Below are 22099 nucleotides of genomic sequence, written 5' to 3'. Positions count from 1 at the left end.
AACTACATTAAGAAGTATTTTCAAATGAAATTATAAAAGTGTAAAAAAAAAAAAAAAACACAAACAGGGAAAAGAGTTTTGTACTACTTTTAAATGAAATTTAAGAATTAGTACACAGGATACATAAACAATTTAATAACAGAAAGACAATCCAATTGAAAAACTGGCAAAAGGCAAGAATATACTATACATGTCATAGAAGAGGGGAACACAGTGACATCTAATAAACATGAAAACATGCTCAACTTCAATAGAAATAAGAAATGCAAATTAAAACCACAGTGAAATCACAGTTTTATACCCATTGAATGACCAAAATATCAAGCATCTACAATATCTGGTGTTGGTAAGTATATAAAGAAATGGAACTGTTCAACTCTGGTGGCAGGAGTATAACTGATGATACCATTTCAGGAAAAAATTGCAACCATCTGTAAAAGTGAACATGTAAATACCCTATTTAACACAAAATAATTTCTTTTAGAATATCCACAATGACACTGCTTATGATAACAATAACTGGAAACAATCTGTACGAGCACTGACCAGGGATGGATACATAACCTATGGTAAATACAAACAATGAAATAATATGTAGCAGGAAAAATAATTGGACAAGAGCGACATGCAGATATATAATCAAATATTAAATAGTAAACATTGAGTGATAAAAGTTAAGATTCAGAAAACTATGAGCTACATAAAGTAATATTAATAAAAGTAAGGAATAAGAAATCTAAATATACATGAAGGATATATACATTCATAGTTAAACTATTTTTAACTATGATTAAAAAACTAGGAATTGAATTACTTCTGAGAAGAGGTGCAGAAATGGCATCAGAGAAGTGAAATCAGGCAGTTTCAATGATATTGATAATATTCTAGGTAAGAGGCTACAAGATTTACAAACAGTTGCATATGTTGTTGGATACACATGAAAAATTACACACTAAATTTTAAAAATAAGAAAAATTCTAAAATCTTTCTTTTAGTTAGAAAAGTAAACTCTTGTTAAGCATAGATAAAGATCCATGTTACACTGAGAAAATTCTTCCTGCTTTCTGGCTTTGGGATGTCCCTGGATGGGCTGTAGACTGAGAAAAACTTATTTTTTTACGTAAAGTTGAAAAAACAAAATTTTGCTTTTACCAGAACAAATCATTACTAAGTCTTTATGTAAAAAGCATTTAAGTTTAATATAACTTTTAGGGAACATGCTGTTTATGTGACATAACACATTTCTTTCCATATTTTCAATTTTATGGAGATAAAATCAGAAGCTCTACCTACTCTTTTAAGAACTGCAAAAAAAATGCACATAATAACTAATGAGGAATGTATAAAATATGTTTATAACTTAGATTGTGATTTTCAAATCCAAATTGAAATAGTATCTGTCCTCTAATCAAGAAGTAGAATGAGTTTTCTTCATCAACCACATCCCATCTATCAAAATTACTCACTCATGGTGTCTCAAACAAAACACAATATCATGTCCCACTTAAATATGCAGAATTAAAAATACATGGACATTGGCCAGAGGAACAGAAGTAATTTTAAACACAAAATGCAAAGTACAGCTAAAAAAAGCTGTTGTGCTAAGAGAATAATGAACAGTAAAATTTTACATCACTCTCTTGGCCTCAGAAATTTGTTCTAAGTGTTAGCCAAAATGTTTTCTCATTAAATTCAATGATAGAAAAATTTCTATAGTAACTTGTTTTACTCTTTTTAAAAGAGAAAGAAAAAAAATTCTTCTAAGTCCTGTTTCAGTATATAATCAGAAAAATAAATTTACAATGTGAGCTTAGTTTTATTTTTGTTTATAAGAAGAAAAATACCTATGCCTTTTATCCAGCCTCCAGAATGTCTCTACTAGCCTAATTCCAAACTAGAAGAATAATTTATTCTATATTTTCTATGCCTTTGTATCAATAAAGAGAAGTATAACTAGAGAATCCATAGAACTGACTAAAGCAGTCATTGTGATAATTTATTTCCTATTTCTTGCTTTAGCATTAGCAATAATATTTTCATTGTGGAAGCATATTCTTAGTCTACCTGTGGTTAATTTTCTATTCCAGATTTTTTCCATAGCATTTTTCATCTCAGAATTTCTCAAGCTGTATATCAGAGGATTCAACATTGGAGTGATAACTGTAAAGACTGCGGTCATAGATTTGTCAACGGGAAAGTTGGAAACAGGTCTAACATACATGAAAATAGAGGGAACAAAAAAGAGGACAACTACTGTGATGTGAGAGCTGCAGGTAGACAGGGCTTTGCACCTCCCTTCCTGACTGTGAGTCTTCAGGGAGCTTAGGATGACCCCCTAGGAGATTAGTAGAAGGATAAAAATTACCATACAGATGGCTCCACCATTGGCAACAACAGTGAGCCCTATAAAATAGGTGTCAGAGCAAGCAAGTTCCAACAACGGGTACATGTCACAGATGAAGTGATCAATGACCTTGGGCCCACAGAATGGGAGGCTGTACACAAAGAGAAGTTGAACCACAGAGTGCAAAAAACCTCCAACCCAGGCCACCACCAGCAACAGAATGCAAACCCGTTGATTCATGATGATCAAGTAATGCAGTGGCTTACAGATGGCAACATAGCAGTCATAGGCCATTGCCACCAGAAGAAAGACCTCAGCACCACCAAATAAATGTTCTATAAAGTGCTGGCCCATGCAAGCTGAGAAGGAAATAGTCTTTTTATCATAGAGTAAGCCTACAATCATTTTAGGGGAAACAGCAGTGGAAAAAACAGCATCCATGAGTGACAGATAGACAATGCAGAAGTACATGAGAGAGTCCAGGGAGGGGCTGACAACAGCAGTCATGACAATGAGCAAGTTGCCCACCATCATTACAATGTAGATGAGCAAAAACATGACAAAAAACGCTTTTTGGCCCTCAGAATCCTGAGTGAGTCCCAGGAGGACAAAATCTGTTACATTGTTACTGTGTCCCAATTACTCTTCTACAAGACCTGTTTCAGAGATGGGAGCTGAGTAGAACAAGACCTGTAATGAAATCATGAGCACAATTATTAGTATATCCATTAGGTAATGGAACACTTCTTCACTATTAATCCTCTACAGTGGCTTGTACTTAATAAACATTTAGAAATGTCTACTGGGTGCCGTAGTGGTTAAGTACTACAGCTGCTAACCAAAGGGTTGGCAGTTCGAATCTGCCAGGTGCTCTTTGGAAACTCTGTGGGGCAGTTCTACTCTGTCTTATAGGGTCTCTATGAGTCGGAATTGACTCGACAGCACTAGGTTTGTTTTTACTGGGTTTCTCTTCCAAATATCCCAATTCCCTCAACAATTCTACTTCTCAGATGACTGGATTGGACCTACAAATAAGAGGTTCTATCTCTAAATGTGGAAACCCTGGTGGCATAGTGGTTAAGTGCTACAGCTGCTAACTAGAGGTTCAGCAGTTTGAATCCACCAGCAGTTTGAATCCACCAGGCGACCCTTGGAAACTCTATGGGGCAGTTCTACTCTGTCCTATGGGGTCGCTGTGAGTCAGAATCGACTCAACGACACTGGTTTTTTTTTTAATCTCTAAATGTTAGTGGATCTTCTATAGAGAAGAACAGTCAGAGACCGAACAGTTAATCCTTTTTTAGAATATGACAGTGCTTGGCACTGAAGTCAGCAATGACAACGAAGGAAACTATTTCTGCTCTCAAGAAACTTATTCTCTGGTGGTGAAGATAAACTCTAAAGAAATAAATTTACATAGAATCAGTACTTAGAGTTGGTACTATTTGTGGTGAGTACCTTTACAATATGATCTATATAGCAACAAAATTAACCCCTCTTCAGGAATATCTCACTAAATATTATGATGTTCCACTATTAGAAGCTCAGTCCCTCTTGCCTCAAAGGTTGTCCAGTCTTCATGAATCCTTAAATTTGAAGAGGCTGGAATTTGAAATGTATCAATTATTTAGCACAAAATTCCCTGTAGCAATTATTTGGACATAGATTCTTGGTCTCTTCTTAAGGGTCCATAATGCTTTCCATTTCCTCTTTGCCTATCCTACAACTATTAACACATTTCCATGTTGCTAATCCATTTTATATTACATCATAGTGATAGGATTTACAACGCATAAGAAAATCACATAAAATGGTGGACAATCACACAATACTGAGACTTATGGCCCAGCTAAATCGACAGGTATTTTTGGGGGACACAGTTCAGTCCATGACACCTGCCATGAAACTCTTTTCCAGTTTTCAAGATTACACAGTGTGCTTCTGCTTTACTTCGTATGTTTTCATGGTTTCATTTATTCAGATTTTTAATCCACCTGGAATGTATTTATGTCTTTGGTCAGTTTCTGGGCCCTCTCCCAGAAAACATCCATTAAGTGTTGCCTACCAACCTCTACTTGAGTTGGAATTAGTTTGGGGGGCGGGGGGTAACAGCTGCACTCCTTTCCAAGTTGACTGCAACCTTAAATGATTGCCTAGCAACCTTGTTTCCAGCGATGTGATTGGACCTTTCCCCAAACCCCCCCATCCACCAGATAGAAACTTAATCTCCCTTTAGAAAACAAGTGCCGCCTAGTTGCATAGCAACCAAATCTCTTGGCCAAATCGGATTTATATTGGCATAGAATTGTTACTTTACGTTGGTAGTATTTGTGATGAGTACCCTTGCAATATGATCTATATTTTGAACTGAAGTTACCAACTAGTACTTTAGCAGCCAGTATTTTCAAACCAATTGGGGGTGAGCTGGGTAGTGACTGGGGGAGAAAACAGACACTGTAAAGATAGGTAGAAGACAATGGAACAGCATTTTATATATATGCTTCTTAGGCACTGAGAGTGGTCAAAATTAGAACTTCAATGCCCAGATTTCAAAAAGGAGCATATTCAAAGGAAAAGTCCAAACTCAGCATAAGAAAGTATGAGTTGTAGTCATTTTCTAAATTTAGTCACAAGTCTGTCTCAATTTACTCACTGGAAAATAAAAGGATTAAATTAGATAATCTTGGAATCCTTCCTAGTTCGACTGTCTATGATACTTTCAGTGAAAACCCACCTAATTTGATTCTGCTGGATACTTCTATTTATATATTTATAATTAAACAACAATCTCCAAGCTCATCACTATGACTTTAAAAATGCTAGCCAGTGTTGAGATTTGACCTTTATAGTGACCAAATAATGGTTAAAGTATCTCACTCAGTGTACCTATTTAAGGCCCAGGATATCCTTAGAGAGAACATAGCAGTGAAGAATAATGTGAACTCTGGAAAAACAGTGTTTGAATTCCACCTTCACCGCTTACTATCTATGTGACCTTGGGCAACTTAATAAACCTCTTTGTGGCTCAGTTTCAGAATTTGTAAAATGGGGATACTAATAATACCTATCTCTTAAGGTTGTGTGTTTCTTTTTTTGCATGTAAAGCGCCTAGATCACTGCTTGGAACTTGATAAAGAATCAACAAACCATAACTTTTATTATTGTTCTTGAATGTTTCACTATAGACATCGGATCAAAACAAATGATCTGGATCTTTGTCCGTTTAGTAATATGTACATTACTTATAAAAACAATATTATATACCTATAACTCATGAACACCCAGTTTTGGACATAGGGTAAAACTGTACATTGTAAGAATTATCTATTTTGCTGCATATCTGTAGTAATATCTACCTGTCATGTTATGTATATTGATGGAAGTTAAGCAGAAAAAAGGAAAAGATTGTACCCATGCTTCAGATGGAGACCTAAAGAGTAGAAAATGAAAGAAAAGAAGAATCAAATCAGGAAGCAGAGAAATTATATTTAAGAAATATTATACCCAGTAAATTATACACGAGTAATATTAATGTGTTAAGTGTGGATAGTGTTCTTAACAAATCTTCTTCAGGAAGATTTCTTCTAGTGAAAGAGTGCTGGAAGGCCAACCTCTGAGGCTTTCTGAACTTACTCAGGAGGCTTCTTGGGAAGCCATTGCAAATAAACAGAGACCCTCTTAGAAAATAAAGGATAAAAAAGAAAAGAAAATGAAAGCAAAGAAAGATGAAAAGGAAGAAAAGATAAAAGAAAGATGGGAGGAGAGGAGAAGGAAAGGTAAGAAAAAAGAAAAGAAGGGAAGTAAAAGGGGAAAAAGAAAAGAAAATTCAAAAGGAAAAACAAAGAAAACAACAAAAAGAATAAGAACATTGACTCCTCAAAGTCCCTAGCTCTTATGGTTAAGGACAAATTCAAATAAGAGTGAATAGTACCTATATAGATATAAACATAAACTTTAGGATTATTCATTGTTGGAGAAAGTTGCTGAATGGCTAAACCTCAGATGTAGACAAGCTGATTTCATTTATATTGATTTGGTTTGGCGGGGGCGGGAACATGTGTAGAAGAATTCTGAGCTTTCTTTTAGAAACCAGCTGTAATGAGAGTTCTATATGTCTGGGTGGTTCAGGATTTCTATCATTTTAGAAGTTGTAGATTAATAAAGGCACATCTGTTGAAGAATATAATGGTAAAGATAGTTTATATCTAATTATTTTTTAACTACTGACCTGCAAAGTCTAATGTTCTTAATCTTATTAATAATTAATGTTGGATTTCACTGAAATATTCTATTGGCCAGCTAAATTACATGTAAAGAAAATGAGTATGTAAAGAATCCACTACAGTTTCAGTCCTCAAAGATTTGATACTATAAAAACTAAAAGTATGAGTAGGCTTTCAACTTAAATGTCTAAGTTAACATCTTTCTAGAAAAAAAATCCTTTGCTTTTTACAATAGAAATTAAAATGCCGTAGTAACAAAAACAACCTCTATAAAAAATTTTTTTTTAAAAAAAAAAAACCTCTATAGTACAATTACAGTTTTATAAGTCTCTCTAAGTTACAGTAGACGAGGCATTTCCTGATCCCCTGTTTCTTTTTGTATATATCCTAATAAGGTTGTTGTCATTATTGTAAAATATTCACACATAAAATCATATATCAAGCTTGCAAACACAATAGGCATTTGTTCTTTATACCCTGACACACTTGATATAATACATAGTTTTAAATTCTCTAGCTAAAGCTGCTAACCAAAGGGTAGGCAGTTCGAATCCACCAGGCACTCCTTGGAAACTTTATGGGGCAGTTCTACTCTGTCCTATAGGGTTGCTATGAGTCGGAATCAACTCGATGGCACTGGGTTTTACTGGGGTAGTTCAAATACAAAGCCTTGGTGGCTCAGTGGTTAAGAGCTTGGCTGTTAACCAAAAGGTCAGCAGTTCCAATCCACCAGCCACTCCCTGGAAACCCTGTAGTTTTACCCGTTGCTATGAGTTAGAATCAACTCAATTGGATGGCAACAGGCTTGGTTATTTGATTTAGTTCAAATACATCTAAATTAATTATAAACATTTATTAATATATCCTGTTACCTATGAACCAAAATTATAAATCTATCAACTTATTTTTAATGCACAACACGTTTCTTTTGTTATTTGGCAAATGGACAGTAAATGTCTATCAGGCTAAAATACTAAAGCCAAATAGACTATGTATATTCTGATTAATTTTTGTGTTTCTCTTGCTTAATTTTACAAATTCAGAATTAACCTAATGAAATATATTTAAGACATTAGCTATATTTCAATATATCATGTAAATTTATAATAAGTGTTTTCCATTAGAGGTTTCAAAAACTCACCTCTTGGTCTTGTCCTTGGTCCTGAAAATCAGGGCTTCTTTCACTGAGAATAATTGCGGATATCTCATGTATTTATCTGCACACACAGAACACATGGCAATATGTGTTCAGTGGATCTAGAAATAGTTCCAAGTGGTAACAATTTTCATACTTCCATATAAGCTGTTCATCAAATATATATATATATATATGTATATATATATATATATTATAAATGTGGAGGTGTATATGTATCCAAAGTGGATGCCTGGAATATGAAAGCATTTAAAAATATTGTCAGTTTTTAATGGAAACCCTGGTGGTTAGTAGTTAACTGCTGCAGCTGCTAACCAAAAGGTCAGTAGTTTGAATCCTCCAGGCACTTTTTGGAAACTCTATGGGGGCAGTTCTACTCTGTCCTATAGGGTCACTATGAATCAAGATCGACTCGACTACAAAGGGTTTGGCTTGATTTTGGTTTTGGTCAGTTTTTACAGTACAAAGATAGTATATACATGAATGTTCTTACCTGTTGGGAAAATGTGTTCAAAGAACAATGAAGATGCTGTGTTTGCATGAGTCTGTAAAAACTGGGCAGATTAATGGAAATTAACCTGGCCAAGCCTGTTATTTAGTGACACAAAGAAAAAAGGAAAAATTACTGATGTTAGTTATTTGAATTTTTCTCCTTTTAATCAATTAAGATGAAGCAACCAAAAAATATTTTACTTTGACTGAGGATTTAGGGTAACACTCATGTCCCTAGTCATTAATTCTGTACCTAACAGGGCAAATGCTGGGATTTATCTTCCCAGAAAAGTCAAAGACAGAGTTTTCTCACAGATAGGAGCAGAACTTTTCAGCAATTTAGTCATTCAAAAAGCATATCCAAAGACCATTTCTTTCCTCATTAAAGAATGACCCTACATCCCTCCAACTTCACTTCAGAAAATCATGCACTTCCAGAAATTCCTACAAGCAATGAGAGATATGTATTAACAGAAAATATAACAAGAAAACATCTACAGATCTAGATGCCAATTAAAGAGAGCCTCCAGCCTGGATAGGAATTGGAGTTTTCAGAAATCTCTTGGGTCATTCTGTCAGGAAATAATTCTTCCATTTATAAATGCAAACGTAGTATGTGGCGTTTTACATCATCACTGTTTTAAACGAAAGACAATGCAAATTCATTATAAATTAGTTTGTTAGAATATTTGGAACAAACTCAAATTAAATTACCTCTCTTGGACAGTTTTCCTCCCCAGACAATCCCTAAAGGAAAAAAGACTTGGGTCTTGCCAAGAAAAAGTAGCAGACAAGCAAGTAATGAGAAAAGTCTGTAATGTGAAGAGAAAATTCTAAAATAAGTTGAATAATAAATTATGAGGTTTATATTAGTAAATCTTTAGGTAATGCAGATAATGTTTATTTCAAAATGAAGGGAGAACAAGCCCCAGATTCTCTTGCCTAACCATATTCCTAGTAGAGAGAGGCCTTACTCTGACTGTTAGAGCATGTATATCCGATAAACTCTACGGCTCAGAGGCAGAGAACATTGGAACTAGCTAAGTGACTGATATTTACCTTCCAATTCTTAAAAGGCAGATAGGCACAATTCTACAGCTCTGGATAGGAACAAATGTTGATCTAGGTCAGCTGGAACCATACTGATCTATTTCTGAAACACAATCAACGATTGCTTTCATCAATAGTCACAACATAAAGATTTATCTCCCAATCCAAGAGGATGTGTCTTAATTTAATCACATTATTCTCAGTTGGACCAAGACTCATCTTGACTAGGACTTCAAACTGGTACCTTAACTTTGAGCCAGCTAAAATTTTACTTGCATGCATGGCTCCTTTACACAAAATTGATACATTTTATCAACTAACCCTGAAGCTTGCCATAACCTTGAAGTTTATAGCTGTGATGTCCAATTAATAAATACTTCATATTCAAAAGTTTTTAGTTGAGTTTTCTGTCATTTGCAACCAAAAGCAACCTAACTGAAACACCCTGATCTTAAATGTACATATGAATTTAGATTAATTTATGTGTATGAGTGTGTTTTTAAGCCAGTGTCAATTGATTTAATTTTTACATTATAATCTGTCCTTACTGTTTCAAAATTTAAATACAATTTCCATATCGTTCTTCTTTGAAATGAACTTTTAGAATCAGAGAAATGTTACGCATAGTTATATGTGGAAAAAAAGAGAAAGAAGTGAAATATATGTTTATTTTTTTCCAAGGATATACTTAGCATAATCACAATTTTGTGAGATAAAATTTAGACATGAGCACACTCTAAGTTAATTCACTACATTCTTCTGGCAGTCCATGGCATGTTAATTATCCTTTGTTAATACCACAATTAAGATGTATCAATTCTGTTTTTTGTCTTCTTTTTTCTTAGCACAGCCTTTGCATTAGAAAGCCATAATCCTAGTGCTCAGATAACTTTGGAAATGTCTATTTTATGAACATATGCAGATGGACACATTAGCAGAAGCCTAATACTTCCACCCCATGATGAACAACACTAGGAGGTGGAATTCAAAAGTTTCCTGATAGAGCTTCGAGATGCATGCTATTTGAAAGGCAACTAGTAGAAGATCACTGGGCTCTCATAGAGACGTGAGTAAATGACATCATGAGTGCCCTTTATGCCATGGGTGATGTCAGAGGCTCATTTGCTAAGAGATTGATCAGCATAACAAAACCCCTTAAAAAAACAAGATAGTACATACAGATATATGGCAAGGAATGTGGCTCAGGGGAAGTCTATCATATTCTTAAGCATAATTTTCAAAACAAAATGGAAACTCTGGCAAGATTTCCACTTCTCTTGTTGAGAGATATGAATGCAATATTCACTTCTTGCTAAAGAAAAACAAGATACTTTGTTTTCAAAAGAAAGTTCTCATATAGAAGGGTGTGATTCAATATGGAAATATGCTGAAATTCTCCCTTTGAATGGTACAAACTTAGTCAAAAAAGGCAAAGTTCATTCTACCCAGTGTCCACATGTATGAGCAGTATATTCAGCATGCAGGAAGCACTTGGTTCTCACAGTCAGAGCTGTGTCTGGCTCTTTACACACTCATGGGTTGTGGTTAATGCACTCACCATTTGGTCAGGCAAACAATCTCTTGAGAAATGGACAGTCAAGAAATGAAGTAATAGGGAATGCTGTTATGGAAGGCGTTATGGGTGTTCTGAGGGAAGATTAAAGTGGGTCATGTAGAAGACAACAAAAAAAAAACAGGCATTGGCTCAAAAAACAATAGAATGCCTTTGGCATAAGCCCCAGAAGCGGTCAGTTGAATATTTAAAATGAATGACATACAATTATGCCCAGAATAACAACATATTCCCCGAAGCCAAGCAAAGTCACTAATGTGGTAGGAGACTATGCTGTATAGCAATAACAGGAAAGCTCTTAAAATAGGGCCAAGGACCAATGCATAGTTGTAGAGAAATCGCAAAGAACCACTGGCTACAACTCCTGGTGGCTTAAAATGAATTCATCCTGAAATAAATTTTTTTTTCTGAAAGATTTTTAATTCCACTTTGGGCTTCACTTAGTCTGTAATTCAAACCACAGCTGAAAACACTAGGAAACTATTCAAATAAGACATTACATACCAATTAATTCTTCCAAATTACATCTCGTTGCACCAAATCAAAAATTTTCCCATGGACAGAACCAAAAACCAAACCCATTGCCGTAGAATTGATTCCAACTCGTGATGATCCCATCTGTTACAAAGTAGAACTTCCACACAGGATTTTTTTTTTTTTGGCTGTAATTTTTACTGAACCAGATCAACAGGCCTTTTTTTCACAGTGCTGCTGGGTGTGTTCAAATCACCAACCTTTAGCTTATTCATTGAGTACAAACCACTTGCACTACCCAAGGATGGAATACAGATATATGGGAGGTTGATTATAGCTAAATCCGTGTTTGGCTAGATACAGATCCATACCTGGTTGAGTACAGACCCCTGTAAGGTCACATAAAAAACCATGTGTGGTTGAATACAGGCCATATGTGATCAGATACATGCCATTGTATAGTAAACTATAGCATCATGTGTAAATGGATATAGACCTGTGTTTAGTCAAATAGTCATCTCAGTAGGCAGATACGAACCCGTGTAAGATCAGAAACAGACCCACATGTATTCACGTACAAATGTGTGTGTGCAGTTTCAGTACACAGAATTAAAAACTTACATAATCATTGGAGGGATTAGGGGGAGCTGGCTTTTGGATATTGGAGCGGACCCAGTTGAGATCAAGAATTGACAATCTAAGCTGTGATCCAGAGATTAGGAAGCTGGATTCAGAAGGAAAGGCCAATGAAACTACTTCTCAAAGTCCTTCCCTGCTTGGAGGTTAAAAAGATAATTTACTTCAAAAGTTTTAAAGCTTTGCTTTTCACATTTATGTCTTTAATCTATATACAGCTTGAATTTTAAGGTAGTGTTTGAGGCAGTAATATAGCTACCTAGATTTTTCCAGCACCATATATTGAACAACCATTCCATTTCCTACTACCGTGCAATGCCATCACTATTATATATAAAATATCTATGGATTCATTGCTCTGTTTCTTGAATTTCTATTTCCATCAATTGGTCTATCTATGAGCCAATACTATAGCATTTAAATTACTGTATTGTTTCAGATACTATAGCTGTGTAACAAATTGCTCCAAAATTTAGTGGCTGAAAACAACATTCACTTTATTATCTCAGATGGTTTCTCTAGGTCATGAATCTGTAAGCAGCTCAGCTGCGTACTTCTGGTTCATGGTTTCTCATGAGGTTAAGTGATTGAGGACGAGGTCATCTAACAGGTTTCTTTATCATATATCTGGTACCTGGTCTTGAAAGTCTTGAAAAGTGATGGTTGGAATAACTGGCACTGTTTGGGCATCTCTCTCTGTTTCTATGTTGTCTGTCCATATAGTCTGTCAAGCATGGAGACTTTTACATGGCGAATCAGAGCTCTAAAAGTATGTGTACCAAGAGAGTGAGCAAGGTAGAAGCGCATTGTCTTTTTTTTTACCTAACCTTGGAAGTCACACAGAATCACTTCTGTCATATCCTATTAGTCCCCAGAGTCATAAATTCCCTTCCAAGTTCAAATAGAAAGGGCATAGATGCCACCATTTGAGAAGGAAGTGACAATGTTCTGGAAAAGCATATATAACAGGATATAATGTGGTAGAAATATAATATGCCACAATATGTCCTTTGGCCTCAACAATGCACACCCCCTCCACAAGAAAAATATACTCACTGTCCCCTTTCACAAGGTCCCTCTCTCAACCCTCATCCAATGACAGTATTGAGTTCTGACTTAAGGGTCAGTATCTTATCATCTAAATCATGTCCAAGTGTGGACGAGACTCCTGAGGTCTAGTTCCATTCAGTCTGAAGATCTATGAACTAGAGACACCTTATCTGCTTCCTCAGCCCCACTGTCCCCCACCTCCCGCCCACTCTGACAGTTACGGGATAACTTCTAAACACACTTACGTTCAAAAAGGGGAAATATGAGAGGTGAACAGAAGTGATGTTCCATAGAAATTTTGACAACCTATTTAAATTTTTTTAGACACATGTTATTTCCAGGTCCTTGGTTATCTGTCCTGTACTTCTGGTAGTGATTTTTCCATGCATCTTTTCCCAAAATACCTTTGGGATTTTGATTCTGCTTTCTGAATTATCCATTCTTTTCCATAATACATACTTTGTGTTTGTAGCTTACCAAAGATATTTGAAGGATGTGGGGGTGATTCTTACCACATTCAAATTTAATTTACTTGCTTGTCTTGGAAAAAGATGGAAAGACAGATTTAATATGTGTGGAAAATAGAAGGTTAAAAATTCTATATCATTGATCTTTACATTTTGTGATTTGTCTTTATATGATAAATCCTTTAGAACAAATTCAAAGGCTATATTTGCTTATGATCTTTCAACATCTTCATTTCCCAAAAGGCTGGTATCATTTGGAAACCAATGTGGGTAACTGTCTTATTATCTAGTGCCGCTATAACAGAAATACCACAAGTGGACGGCTTTAACAAACGGAAGTTTATTCTCTCACAGTCTATGAGGCTAGAAGTCCAAATTCGGGACATTGGTGCCAGGGGAAGGACTTTCCTCTCTGTCTGCTCTGTCAGAAGGTCCTTATTATCAAACTTCCTCTGGACTAGGAGCTTCTCAGTGCAGGGATCTTGGTCCAAGGGACATACTCTTCTCCTAGCACTACATTCTTTGTGGTATGAGATCCCTCTGTCTCTCTGTTCATTTCTCTCTTTTATATTTCAAAAGAGATTGGCTTAAAACACAACTTAATCTTGTAGATTGAGTCCTGTCTCATTAATGTAACTGCCTCTAATCTCAACTCATTCATATCATAGAGATAGAGTTTACGAAACATAGGAAAATCATGTCAGGTGACAAAATGGCGAGCAATCATACAATACTGGAAATGATGGCTTAGCCCAAGTTGACACATATTTTGGGGGCATACAATTCAATCCATTACAGTTATTGAAGCAATTATATAGATTAGTTAGACAAAGCAATACCTTTTGTTTGAATTACTCTGTAACAAGTGATAATATCAGCTATTCCATGTAGGGAAACGATAAACAGGTTGAGACTCAGGAAATCTGAATACTTATCCTTAGTCTACCATGGTCTGAATGTGCAATTTTGTAAATGTCTGTTTCTTTTCTCAGTCTCAGTTTCCTCATTTGCAAAATGAAAAGAATCTACCTACCTACCTACCTACCAACAGACCAGGCTACTGACCAACCAATCCCTTCATCCATCTATCCATCCATCCATACATCCATGCATCCATCTATTCATCCATTTATCTACCTACCTGTCATCTATCATCTATGGCCTAATTTATATATAATCACATTCTGGCCTGTATGTACTTAAATTCTCAGAAAATTCTCATCATAATGTCGTATGAATAGGATTTTACTCTGCTCAGTAGGAAATGGGGTCCAACTCTTTTCAGAGACTTCTGATTTTGGAGAACTCTTAAGTTAGAAAGAACAGATAATGGAACTGAAACAGAATAAGCTGGCTTTTAGCTCTACTGCTCAGTAGTTATGCCACACTGTGCAAGTGAAATGAAGCATTCTGAGCCTCGGCTTTCCCATCTGTGAATCAGGAATAATATACACATGGGGTTATTTGAGTTTAAATGTGAAAGTAGGTTGCAAATACTAAGTGCTCAATATATTATCCAAAAAATCAAAATCAAACCTGTTGCCATCGTACTGATTCTGCCTCATGGTTACCCCATGTGTTACAGAGTAGAATTGCTTCAGAGGGGTTTCTTGGCTGTAATATTTAAAGAAGCAAGTCATCAGGCCTATCCTTGGAGCTGTTGGGTGGGTTCAAATCACCAACCTTTAGGTTAGTAGTCAAATGATAATTGTTTGTGCCACTCAGGGGCCTACTTACTTTAAATGATGAATTTAGGGTGGGTTAGAAATACTATTTGGACAGGGGTAGTAATGCATTACTAACTGACTTAAACAAATAAGTATATATTCATTGCCTTCGAGTTTATTTCGACTCATAGTAACCCTATAGGGCAGAGTAGAACTGCTCCATAGGGTTTCCAAAGAGTGGCTAGTGCATTTGAACTTCCAAACTTGTGGTTAACATTTGTAGCTTTTAACCACTGTGCCACCAGGGCCCCAAAGAAGTATGTAAGTAGTTCTAAATTCTTGTTCTATATTCTCCTGAGAGGGAAGCTGGAAAATTCTCAGGGGACTTAGAGAGATAGGCATAGTTCAAATTCCTAAGTGTTTTTTTGAATCCATTTTTATGCCTCCACAAGTTAGGATGAGAGCCTTCTTAAAGCCTTTGTTGATAGACAAATAATAAAGAAGGATCATATTAACTACTTAGGTAAGTTCTTACATGGGAGATAACATGGGGTCAAGGTCAAGAGCAGGATTTGAGGCCAGAGAGAGCTGAATTAGATCTTCTGACCTACTCTTCACTAACCATATGTTCTGGGGTAAAAGGCTAACTCTGTGTCTCAATTTTCCATATGTAAAATAGGAAGAATAACCTTCCTACTATATACAGTGCTTTAAAAAAAATTAAAAGAGGTAATTTATGTAAAGTGCTTTGCACAGTGCCTAGTGTATAAGAACATAAGAAGCAATCATTTAATATTAGTTTTTGATCAATGCATGTAATAATAATGCCTAACCTTTATACAGAACTTTATAATTTATGAAACGTTTTCATATGTCCTGTGGGGAAAGTAGGCTTAACTTCTTCAGTCCTTAATTTCCTCAGAACTCACTCTGAGATCTGAAAAATGGAGGTAAAGATAAGAAGGAGGTATGAGAAAGGGATGGAGACCAGTGGACAGCAGAGATCTTTTTGGGGTTGGGGAACGCTTAGCAATAAGGAAAAAAAAAAGTGGGATTGAAGGGGAGGGCATCAACCTTGTAAGAATATATATTGATGTCAGAAAATTAGATTTCACCCTTCATATTAAAACACTAATTGTGTGACAGATTCTGCCTCTATCTACTCAAAGCCAAAATTAACCATTAATTCTGGTGATAGTGGTGGTGGCGGCGGTGGTGTGTGTATGTGTGAGTGAAATACCTTACAAACACTTTGTTAAAGAAGAAAAAAAATAAAAGGCTCATGCTAGGTTCTTAAAAACCTTGCAGATAAATGAGAGTAAAATGTGTCCTCATCCTTTTTTATAAGTAGTTGCGTTTGGGCGGCACACATACAGCCTCATAGAAAGAACACTATAATTTTAATAGTCACAGTCGTATGTTATGAAATTTCACAGGCAGTAAACATACCCTACTCTTAAAAATTTCAATAAGAATAAAAGTAGTTGATATTGATTGTGCCTCTACTTTGGGCCAATTGCAGAGCTAGTAGTCTTGACACTCTCACAGCCACCCTTCAAGCTAGTTGTCCTCATTTGACAGAAAATAGTTGAGAGGCGCAGAGGTTAAACACATTTTACAGAATTACCTTTGCTAACTCTTTATTTCAGTGTAAGACTAGGGTTACAACTTACTGACTAACATCCAAAAACTTCCTTACCCTCTATCTTAGTTATTTCATCTTCTAAATAAAGATAATAACAATGTATGACTCAATGTTGATACAAGGATTAAACGTGCCTGGCAGTTCAAAGGCACCCAAGTAAACATTAGCCACGTTAATCATGGCATCTGTACATGAAGTAGTCTCAATAAAGGTCAACAATGTCCTTCATGGGGTGAAGTACAAAACTTTGAAATAATTTTTACCCTTCTTCCTTTCTGACACCCCACATCAAGTCATCAGCAGGTAGTATTGAAGCTACCATCATCATACATCTACCTCCACTACGCCCATCCTGGCGCAAATCACCATCACATTTCTGCTGGATGGTTACAATATCTTCTTAACTAATAATCTCCCTGCTTCTACTATTGCCCCTCTATAGTCTTTTCCCCACTCAATAGCCAGAACAATCATTTCTAAGATTTAGTCAGACCATGCCATTTTGCTGTGCAAAACATTTCAATGGCTTTGTTTTTCACTTAGAATAAATTAATACCTGTTAAAATGTTCTACAAAGCCCTATCAGACCTGCTACTTATCAGTCCTTGTTCATTACTCTCCAGCCACACTGATCTCCTTTAGACAATGATGCCAAACACATTCCTTCCTCAGAGTGTTTTCACTTACTGTTTTTTTTTTTTTTTTTGGTCTGGAATGTTCTTTCCTTAGATGTCTTCTTGCATCCTTCTTCACTTCTTTCTAGTCTAGTTTACATGTTCCCTTTTCAAAGAAACCTTCTCTGACTACCTTATAGAAAACTGCACCCCACCCCCAGATTCCAAATATCCATTACCCTGCTTAATATTGTCCATAGCAGAAGTTACAATCTGAAATGCTATCTACTTTCTTTTTTATTAGCTTATTTTCTGCCTCCCCCTACTAGAATGTATGCTATGTGAGTGTAGAGACTTTATCTGTTTGTTCACTGCTATCTCTCAACTTTCTAGAGTGTTGGGCACATAATAGATGATTAATAAATATTTGGTAAATGGCTTATTAAATGGACCTCAAAACTATATTTGATTAGGTAATCCTTCTCCCCCACCTCTCCCCAAACTCCACAGGTTTTATTTTGATAAATAAGGATATTCATTATCTTAGTCATCTGGTGCTACCATAACAGAAATACCACAAGTGGATGGCTTTAACAAAGAGAAATTTATTCTCTCGCAGTCTAGTAGGTTACAAATCCAAATTCAGTGTGTCAGCTCCAGGGGCCAGTTTTCTCTCTCTGTTGGCTCTGGAGGAAGATTTCTTGTCATCAATCTTCCCCTGGTTGAGCAGCTTCTCAAGCACAAGGACCCCAGGTCCAAAGGATACGCACTCTGCTCCAGGTGCAGTTTTCTTGGTGGTATGAGGTCCCCAACTCTCTGCTTGCTTCCCTTTCCTTTTTATCTCTTGAGAGTTAAAAGCTGGTGCAGAACACATGCCAGGGAAACTCCCTTTACTTTGGATCAGGAATGTGACCTGGGTAAGGCTGTTACAATCGCACCCTGATCCTCTTTAACATAAAATTACAATCACAATATGGAAGACAACCACACAAAACTGGAAATCATGGCCCAGCCCAAATGGGCCACATTTTTGGAGGGACATAATTAAATCCATGACATTCATTTTCTCTAATTTTGTTTGGGAACAGAGTTGGAGGGGCTGATAAAATATTCTTTAATATCATATCTTGTTTATATTTGATTTCAAAGTGTCAAAAAGAGATTTTATGAATGAATTAAAACAACTCCCCCCAAATAAAATAATACAGAAAAACCCATGATGCAATAAGACACAGAGAAAGAGAATCAGGATTTTTGAGAGTTTTTCAGCTTTCTCTCTAAGTAATTCTAATACACGAAGACAAAAGACTTCTCCAAAAAATATAAAATCATGGCTCTCATACAAATATAAAATGAATACATGACAAAGTTCTTATTTAACACATTAATTAAGGAGGGAACCAGGGGTATGTTATAATCCATTTAAAGGAGAATCCAGTGTAGCACATTTGTTCAATCAGGGATGTGTCATGAATTTACAAATAGATGCAAAACTGACTTTATCCACAATAACTGAGGGAAATCAATTGAACCCTCTTCAGACAATATTTTCAATTTTATGGACAAGAATTATTTGCATTATCCGTTTTCTATAACTGGAAGAGTTGTAAAATAGCTCAAAGACAGTGAAAGGCATAATCCTCATAGAATCATGTAATCCCAAGGGGAGTGCTATAGGCAACACACAGCTTTTCATTGAAGATAGCCAGTAATCTTTTTATATTTCAAAGTCTTTCACAATTTTTTTCTCCTGGAAGTTAAATTTATTTAGCAGCTATACATCAAAAGAAGTAGAGATAATTTTTAAATAACCTAAATTTTTTTCAATTATTTCTATTATTTACCAAGAAAAAATACAAACTTTCCATATCCATTGGAGTCCTAACAGGAAACAGCATGCTCAAAAGGCAGATTAAAAAAAGTTTATTGAAGATTATTTATCAAGGTATGAAGGAAATTAATTAAGGGTGATGATAAAGCTTGCCAGGGCTAGCTACCAGTAGGAAATCATTACCACCAGGAGGCCTGAGGGAACAAGGGGAAGAAATTACTGCAAAAGGAAATATAACACTAGGAGATATCCACCAAACAAGAGCTGTAACCCTAGTTAAAGGTACCCTGTTACTGATAAACCACAGGAGGGACCCGGGAGAATAAACCCTGACATTCTTTTCTTCCCACCCTGTCCTCCTAACATTTATCTAGCACTTCCTGTTGGCCAGAGAAGAAAGAGGCCTGGTTGAGGAACACCATGGAAGCCCACCATGGAGGAGAAGAATGAGAATAGATCTGAAGGGCTGAGAGGAGTATATCTAGCTCACTTTCCAACACTTTATTAAATTGTTTTTCTAGGTAAGATGGTGAACACTCCTATTTTGGAAAAAGAAAACACAGGAGACATAAGTAAACTGTCTTCCAACTTGCTTGCACACTTAATATTTATTGACTACCACTCTGAGTCAAACATTAAGGTAGATCCGGGGATAAAGAAGTGAAGAAGGCAGATCTTAACTACTGCTCCACCAGGGCTTCTTGTATACAGATATGTATACGTATATGTATATGTATATATATATATATATACTTAACACAAACACACACTTGTGTGTATATATGTGTGTGTGTGTCATTTTTGTTGTGTGTTGTGTGGTTGATTCTGACTCACAGCAACCATAATTTACACAGTAGAACTGCCCCATAGGGTTTCCTAGGCTGAAATCTTTATGGGAGCAGATGGTCAGGTCTTTTCTCCCACAGAACGACTGGTAGGTTTGAAGTGCCAACATTCTGTTTAGCAACTGAGTGCTTAGCCATTGTACCACCAGGGATTCACACACACACACATATATGAGTTCTCTAGCATTTCTTGCTGGCTGAGAAGGAATTTATAATATGATGAGGTCCCTATGCCTCTATGTCCTCCAGCAAATGCCCAGTGACCACTTGTCACAAGATGTTATAGATGGGATTCCAGCATCAAGAGAAGAAGCTGGATTAGACAGCCGCAATGGTTCTAATCTTTTTGTAAAATAGAAGAAGCATGTTTTTTCTCTTCCTGTATGCCAGGAAGGAAAATAGTTTATTTATTAAAATGCTTTGTTCTTATTTGAAACCACAAAATATGAAATGCTTATCACCCTGCTATTAAAAATGTTGTCTTTACAGGATAATGCCAATATCTGTGTCCATCATCAGCACTGAAACAGAAGAAAACAGGATGAACGTGACTGATTTAATTCTAATAGGACTTACACAGAATCCTCAGATGCAGAGAATTCTAGTTGTTGTTTTGTTTATCACCTACATTGTCACCGTCTCAGGAAACCTGCTCATTGTGGTCACCATAATCTGCAGTCAGACATTGAAATCCCCAATGTATTTCTTCCTGGCCTTCTTATCTTTGATAGATGCTTGTTACTCCTCTTCCATAATCCCTAAAATGCTAGCTGACTTGCTCTCTGAGACAAAAACCATCTCCTTCAATGGCTGCATGACACAGATCTTTATTGAACATTTCTTAGGTGGTTCTGAGATTGCCCTCCTTGTGGTCATGGCCTATGACCGTTATGTGGCCATCTGTAGACCTCTGCACTATGTGACCATCATGAACCACCATGTATGCTGCCTTTTGGTGGGGGTGTCTTGGACAGTGGGTTTTTTCCACTCTATTGGACAGATTCTTGTCACTTTCTGGCTCCCATTCTGTGGCCCCAACATTATGGATCACTTCATGTGTGACATCTTCCCCCTGATACAACTTGCCTGCACAGACAATTTCCTTGTTGGTCTCCTGATTGCTGCTAATGGTGGGGTAATGTCTGTGATTACCTTTGTAATGTTGTTGGTATCCTATGTCTTCATCCTGCATTCGTTGAGGATTCACAGCTCTGCAGGAAGGAAAAAGGCCTTCTCTACCTGTACCTCCCACATCACTGTTGTTGTCTTGTTCTTTGTGCCCTGTATTTTTATGTATATGCGACCAGTAGCCACCTTCTCCATGGATAAAGGCATAACTGTATTCTATACCCTTGTCACTCCCATGTTAAATCCCATTATCTACACAGTAAGGAATGCAGAAGTAAAAAATGCCATCAAAATGTTATTGAAAAGAAATGTAATTTCAGATAATAAATGACCCAATATGAAGATTTTATTTCTATCATAATCTTTACATTTTTATGTTAATATATATGTGGGTTTGTGTGTGTGTGTATATACATATGTATATATATGCGTATATATGTAGATATATAGCTCTTTCCCATCTGTATCACTTAACTGTGGTAGAACCTTTGCACAAGAATGGCATGGAGGTGGCGTCTGACCTCCTCTAACTTCACAAGGGGAAAGTAGAATCAAAACCAGCAGTCCAAGCCTGATTCCTTGCGGAAGTCAGATATGACTCCTTTCTCTGCCATCTTTACTAATTTTGATACCAACTGTCCCTGCATGACACTCTCTACTTCTCTGCTGGGTTCGGTAATCCATTGCAATGGCCACACAGAACTCACAGACAATACTCATGATTATGGTGTTTATTAGGGAAGTAACAGTTACAATTCAGGCCCAAGAACATCCAAGACACAGCTCTTCCATCAGGACAGCCTCTTCCCAGCTATGTTCACAGGCACAACTCTCGCTGGTCCTAGGCATCTGCCCAAAGGCACTCAACTTTCTTCATGGGCCAGGAAGCCCACCAAGCCTTCTC

The 22099-nt window shown here is 36.4% G+C and overlaps 1 protein-coding gene and 1 pseudogene across 1 annotated transcript; one reads left to right on the top strand and one right to left on the bottom strand.

The window, feature by feature from the left end:
- Positions 1-1996: 1996 nt before the first annotated feature.
- On the bottom strand, positions 1997-2875 carry LOC135232126 (olfactory receptor 4A16-like; annotated as a pseudogene).
- Positions 2876-20560: 17685 nt separating this feature from the next.
- On the top strand, positions 20561-21690 carry LOC135232125 (olfactory receptor 4C3D-like). The gene has a single exon (XM_064289428.1). The coding sequence runs from the start codon at positions 20561-20563 to the stop codon at positions 21524-21526; it is 966 nt and encodes a 321-aa protein (XP_064145498.1). The 3' UTR covers positions 21527-21690.
- Positions 21691-22099: the final 409 nt, after the last annotated feature.

Source organism: Loxodonta africana, chromosome 7 (genome assembly GCF_030014295.1).
Source record: "Loxodonta africana isolate mLoxAfr1 chromosome 7, mLoxAfr1.hap2, whole genome shotgun sequence".
Lineage (NCBI taxonomy): Eukaryota > Metazoa > Chordata > Mammalia > Proboscidea > Elephantidae > Loxodonta > Loxodonta africana.
The sequence above is the reverse complement of the archived record's forward strand: the minus strand, read 5'-3'. Positions and strand labels throughout refer to the sequence as shown.

Bases quoted from the DNA above. Each gene is read 5' to 3' on its own strand.
- LOC135232125 (XM_064289428.1), top strand. From the start codon at position 20,561: ATGCCAATATCTGTGTCCATCATCAGCACTGAAACAGAAGAAAACAGG.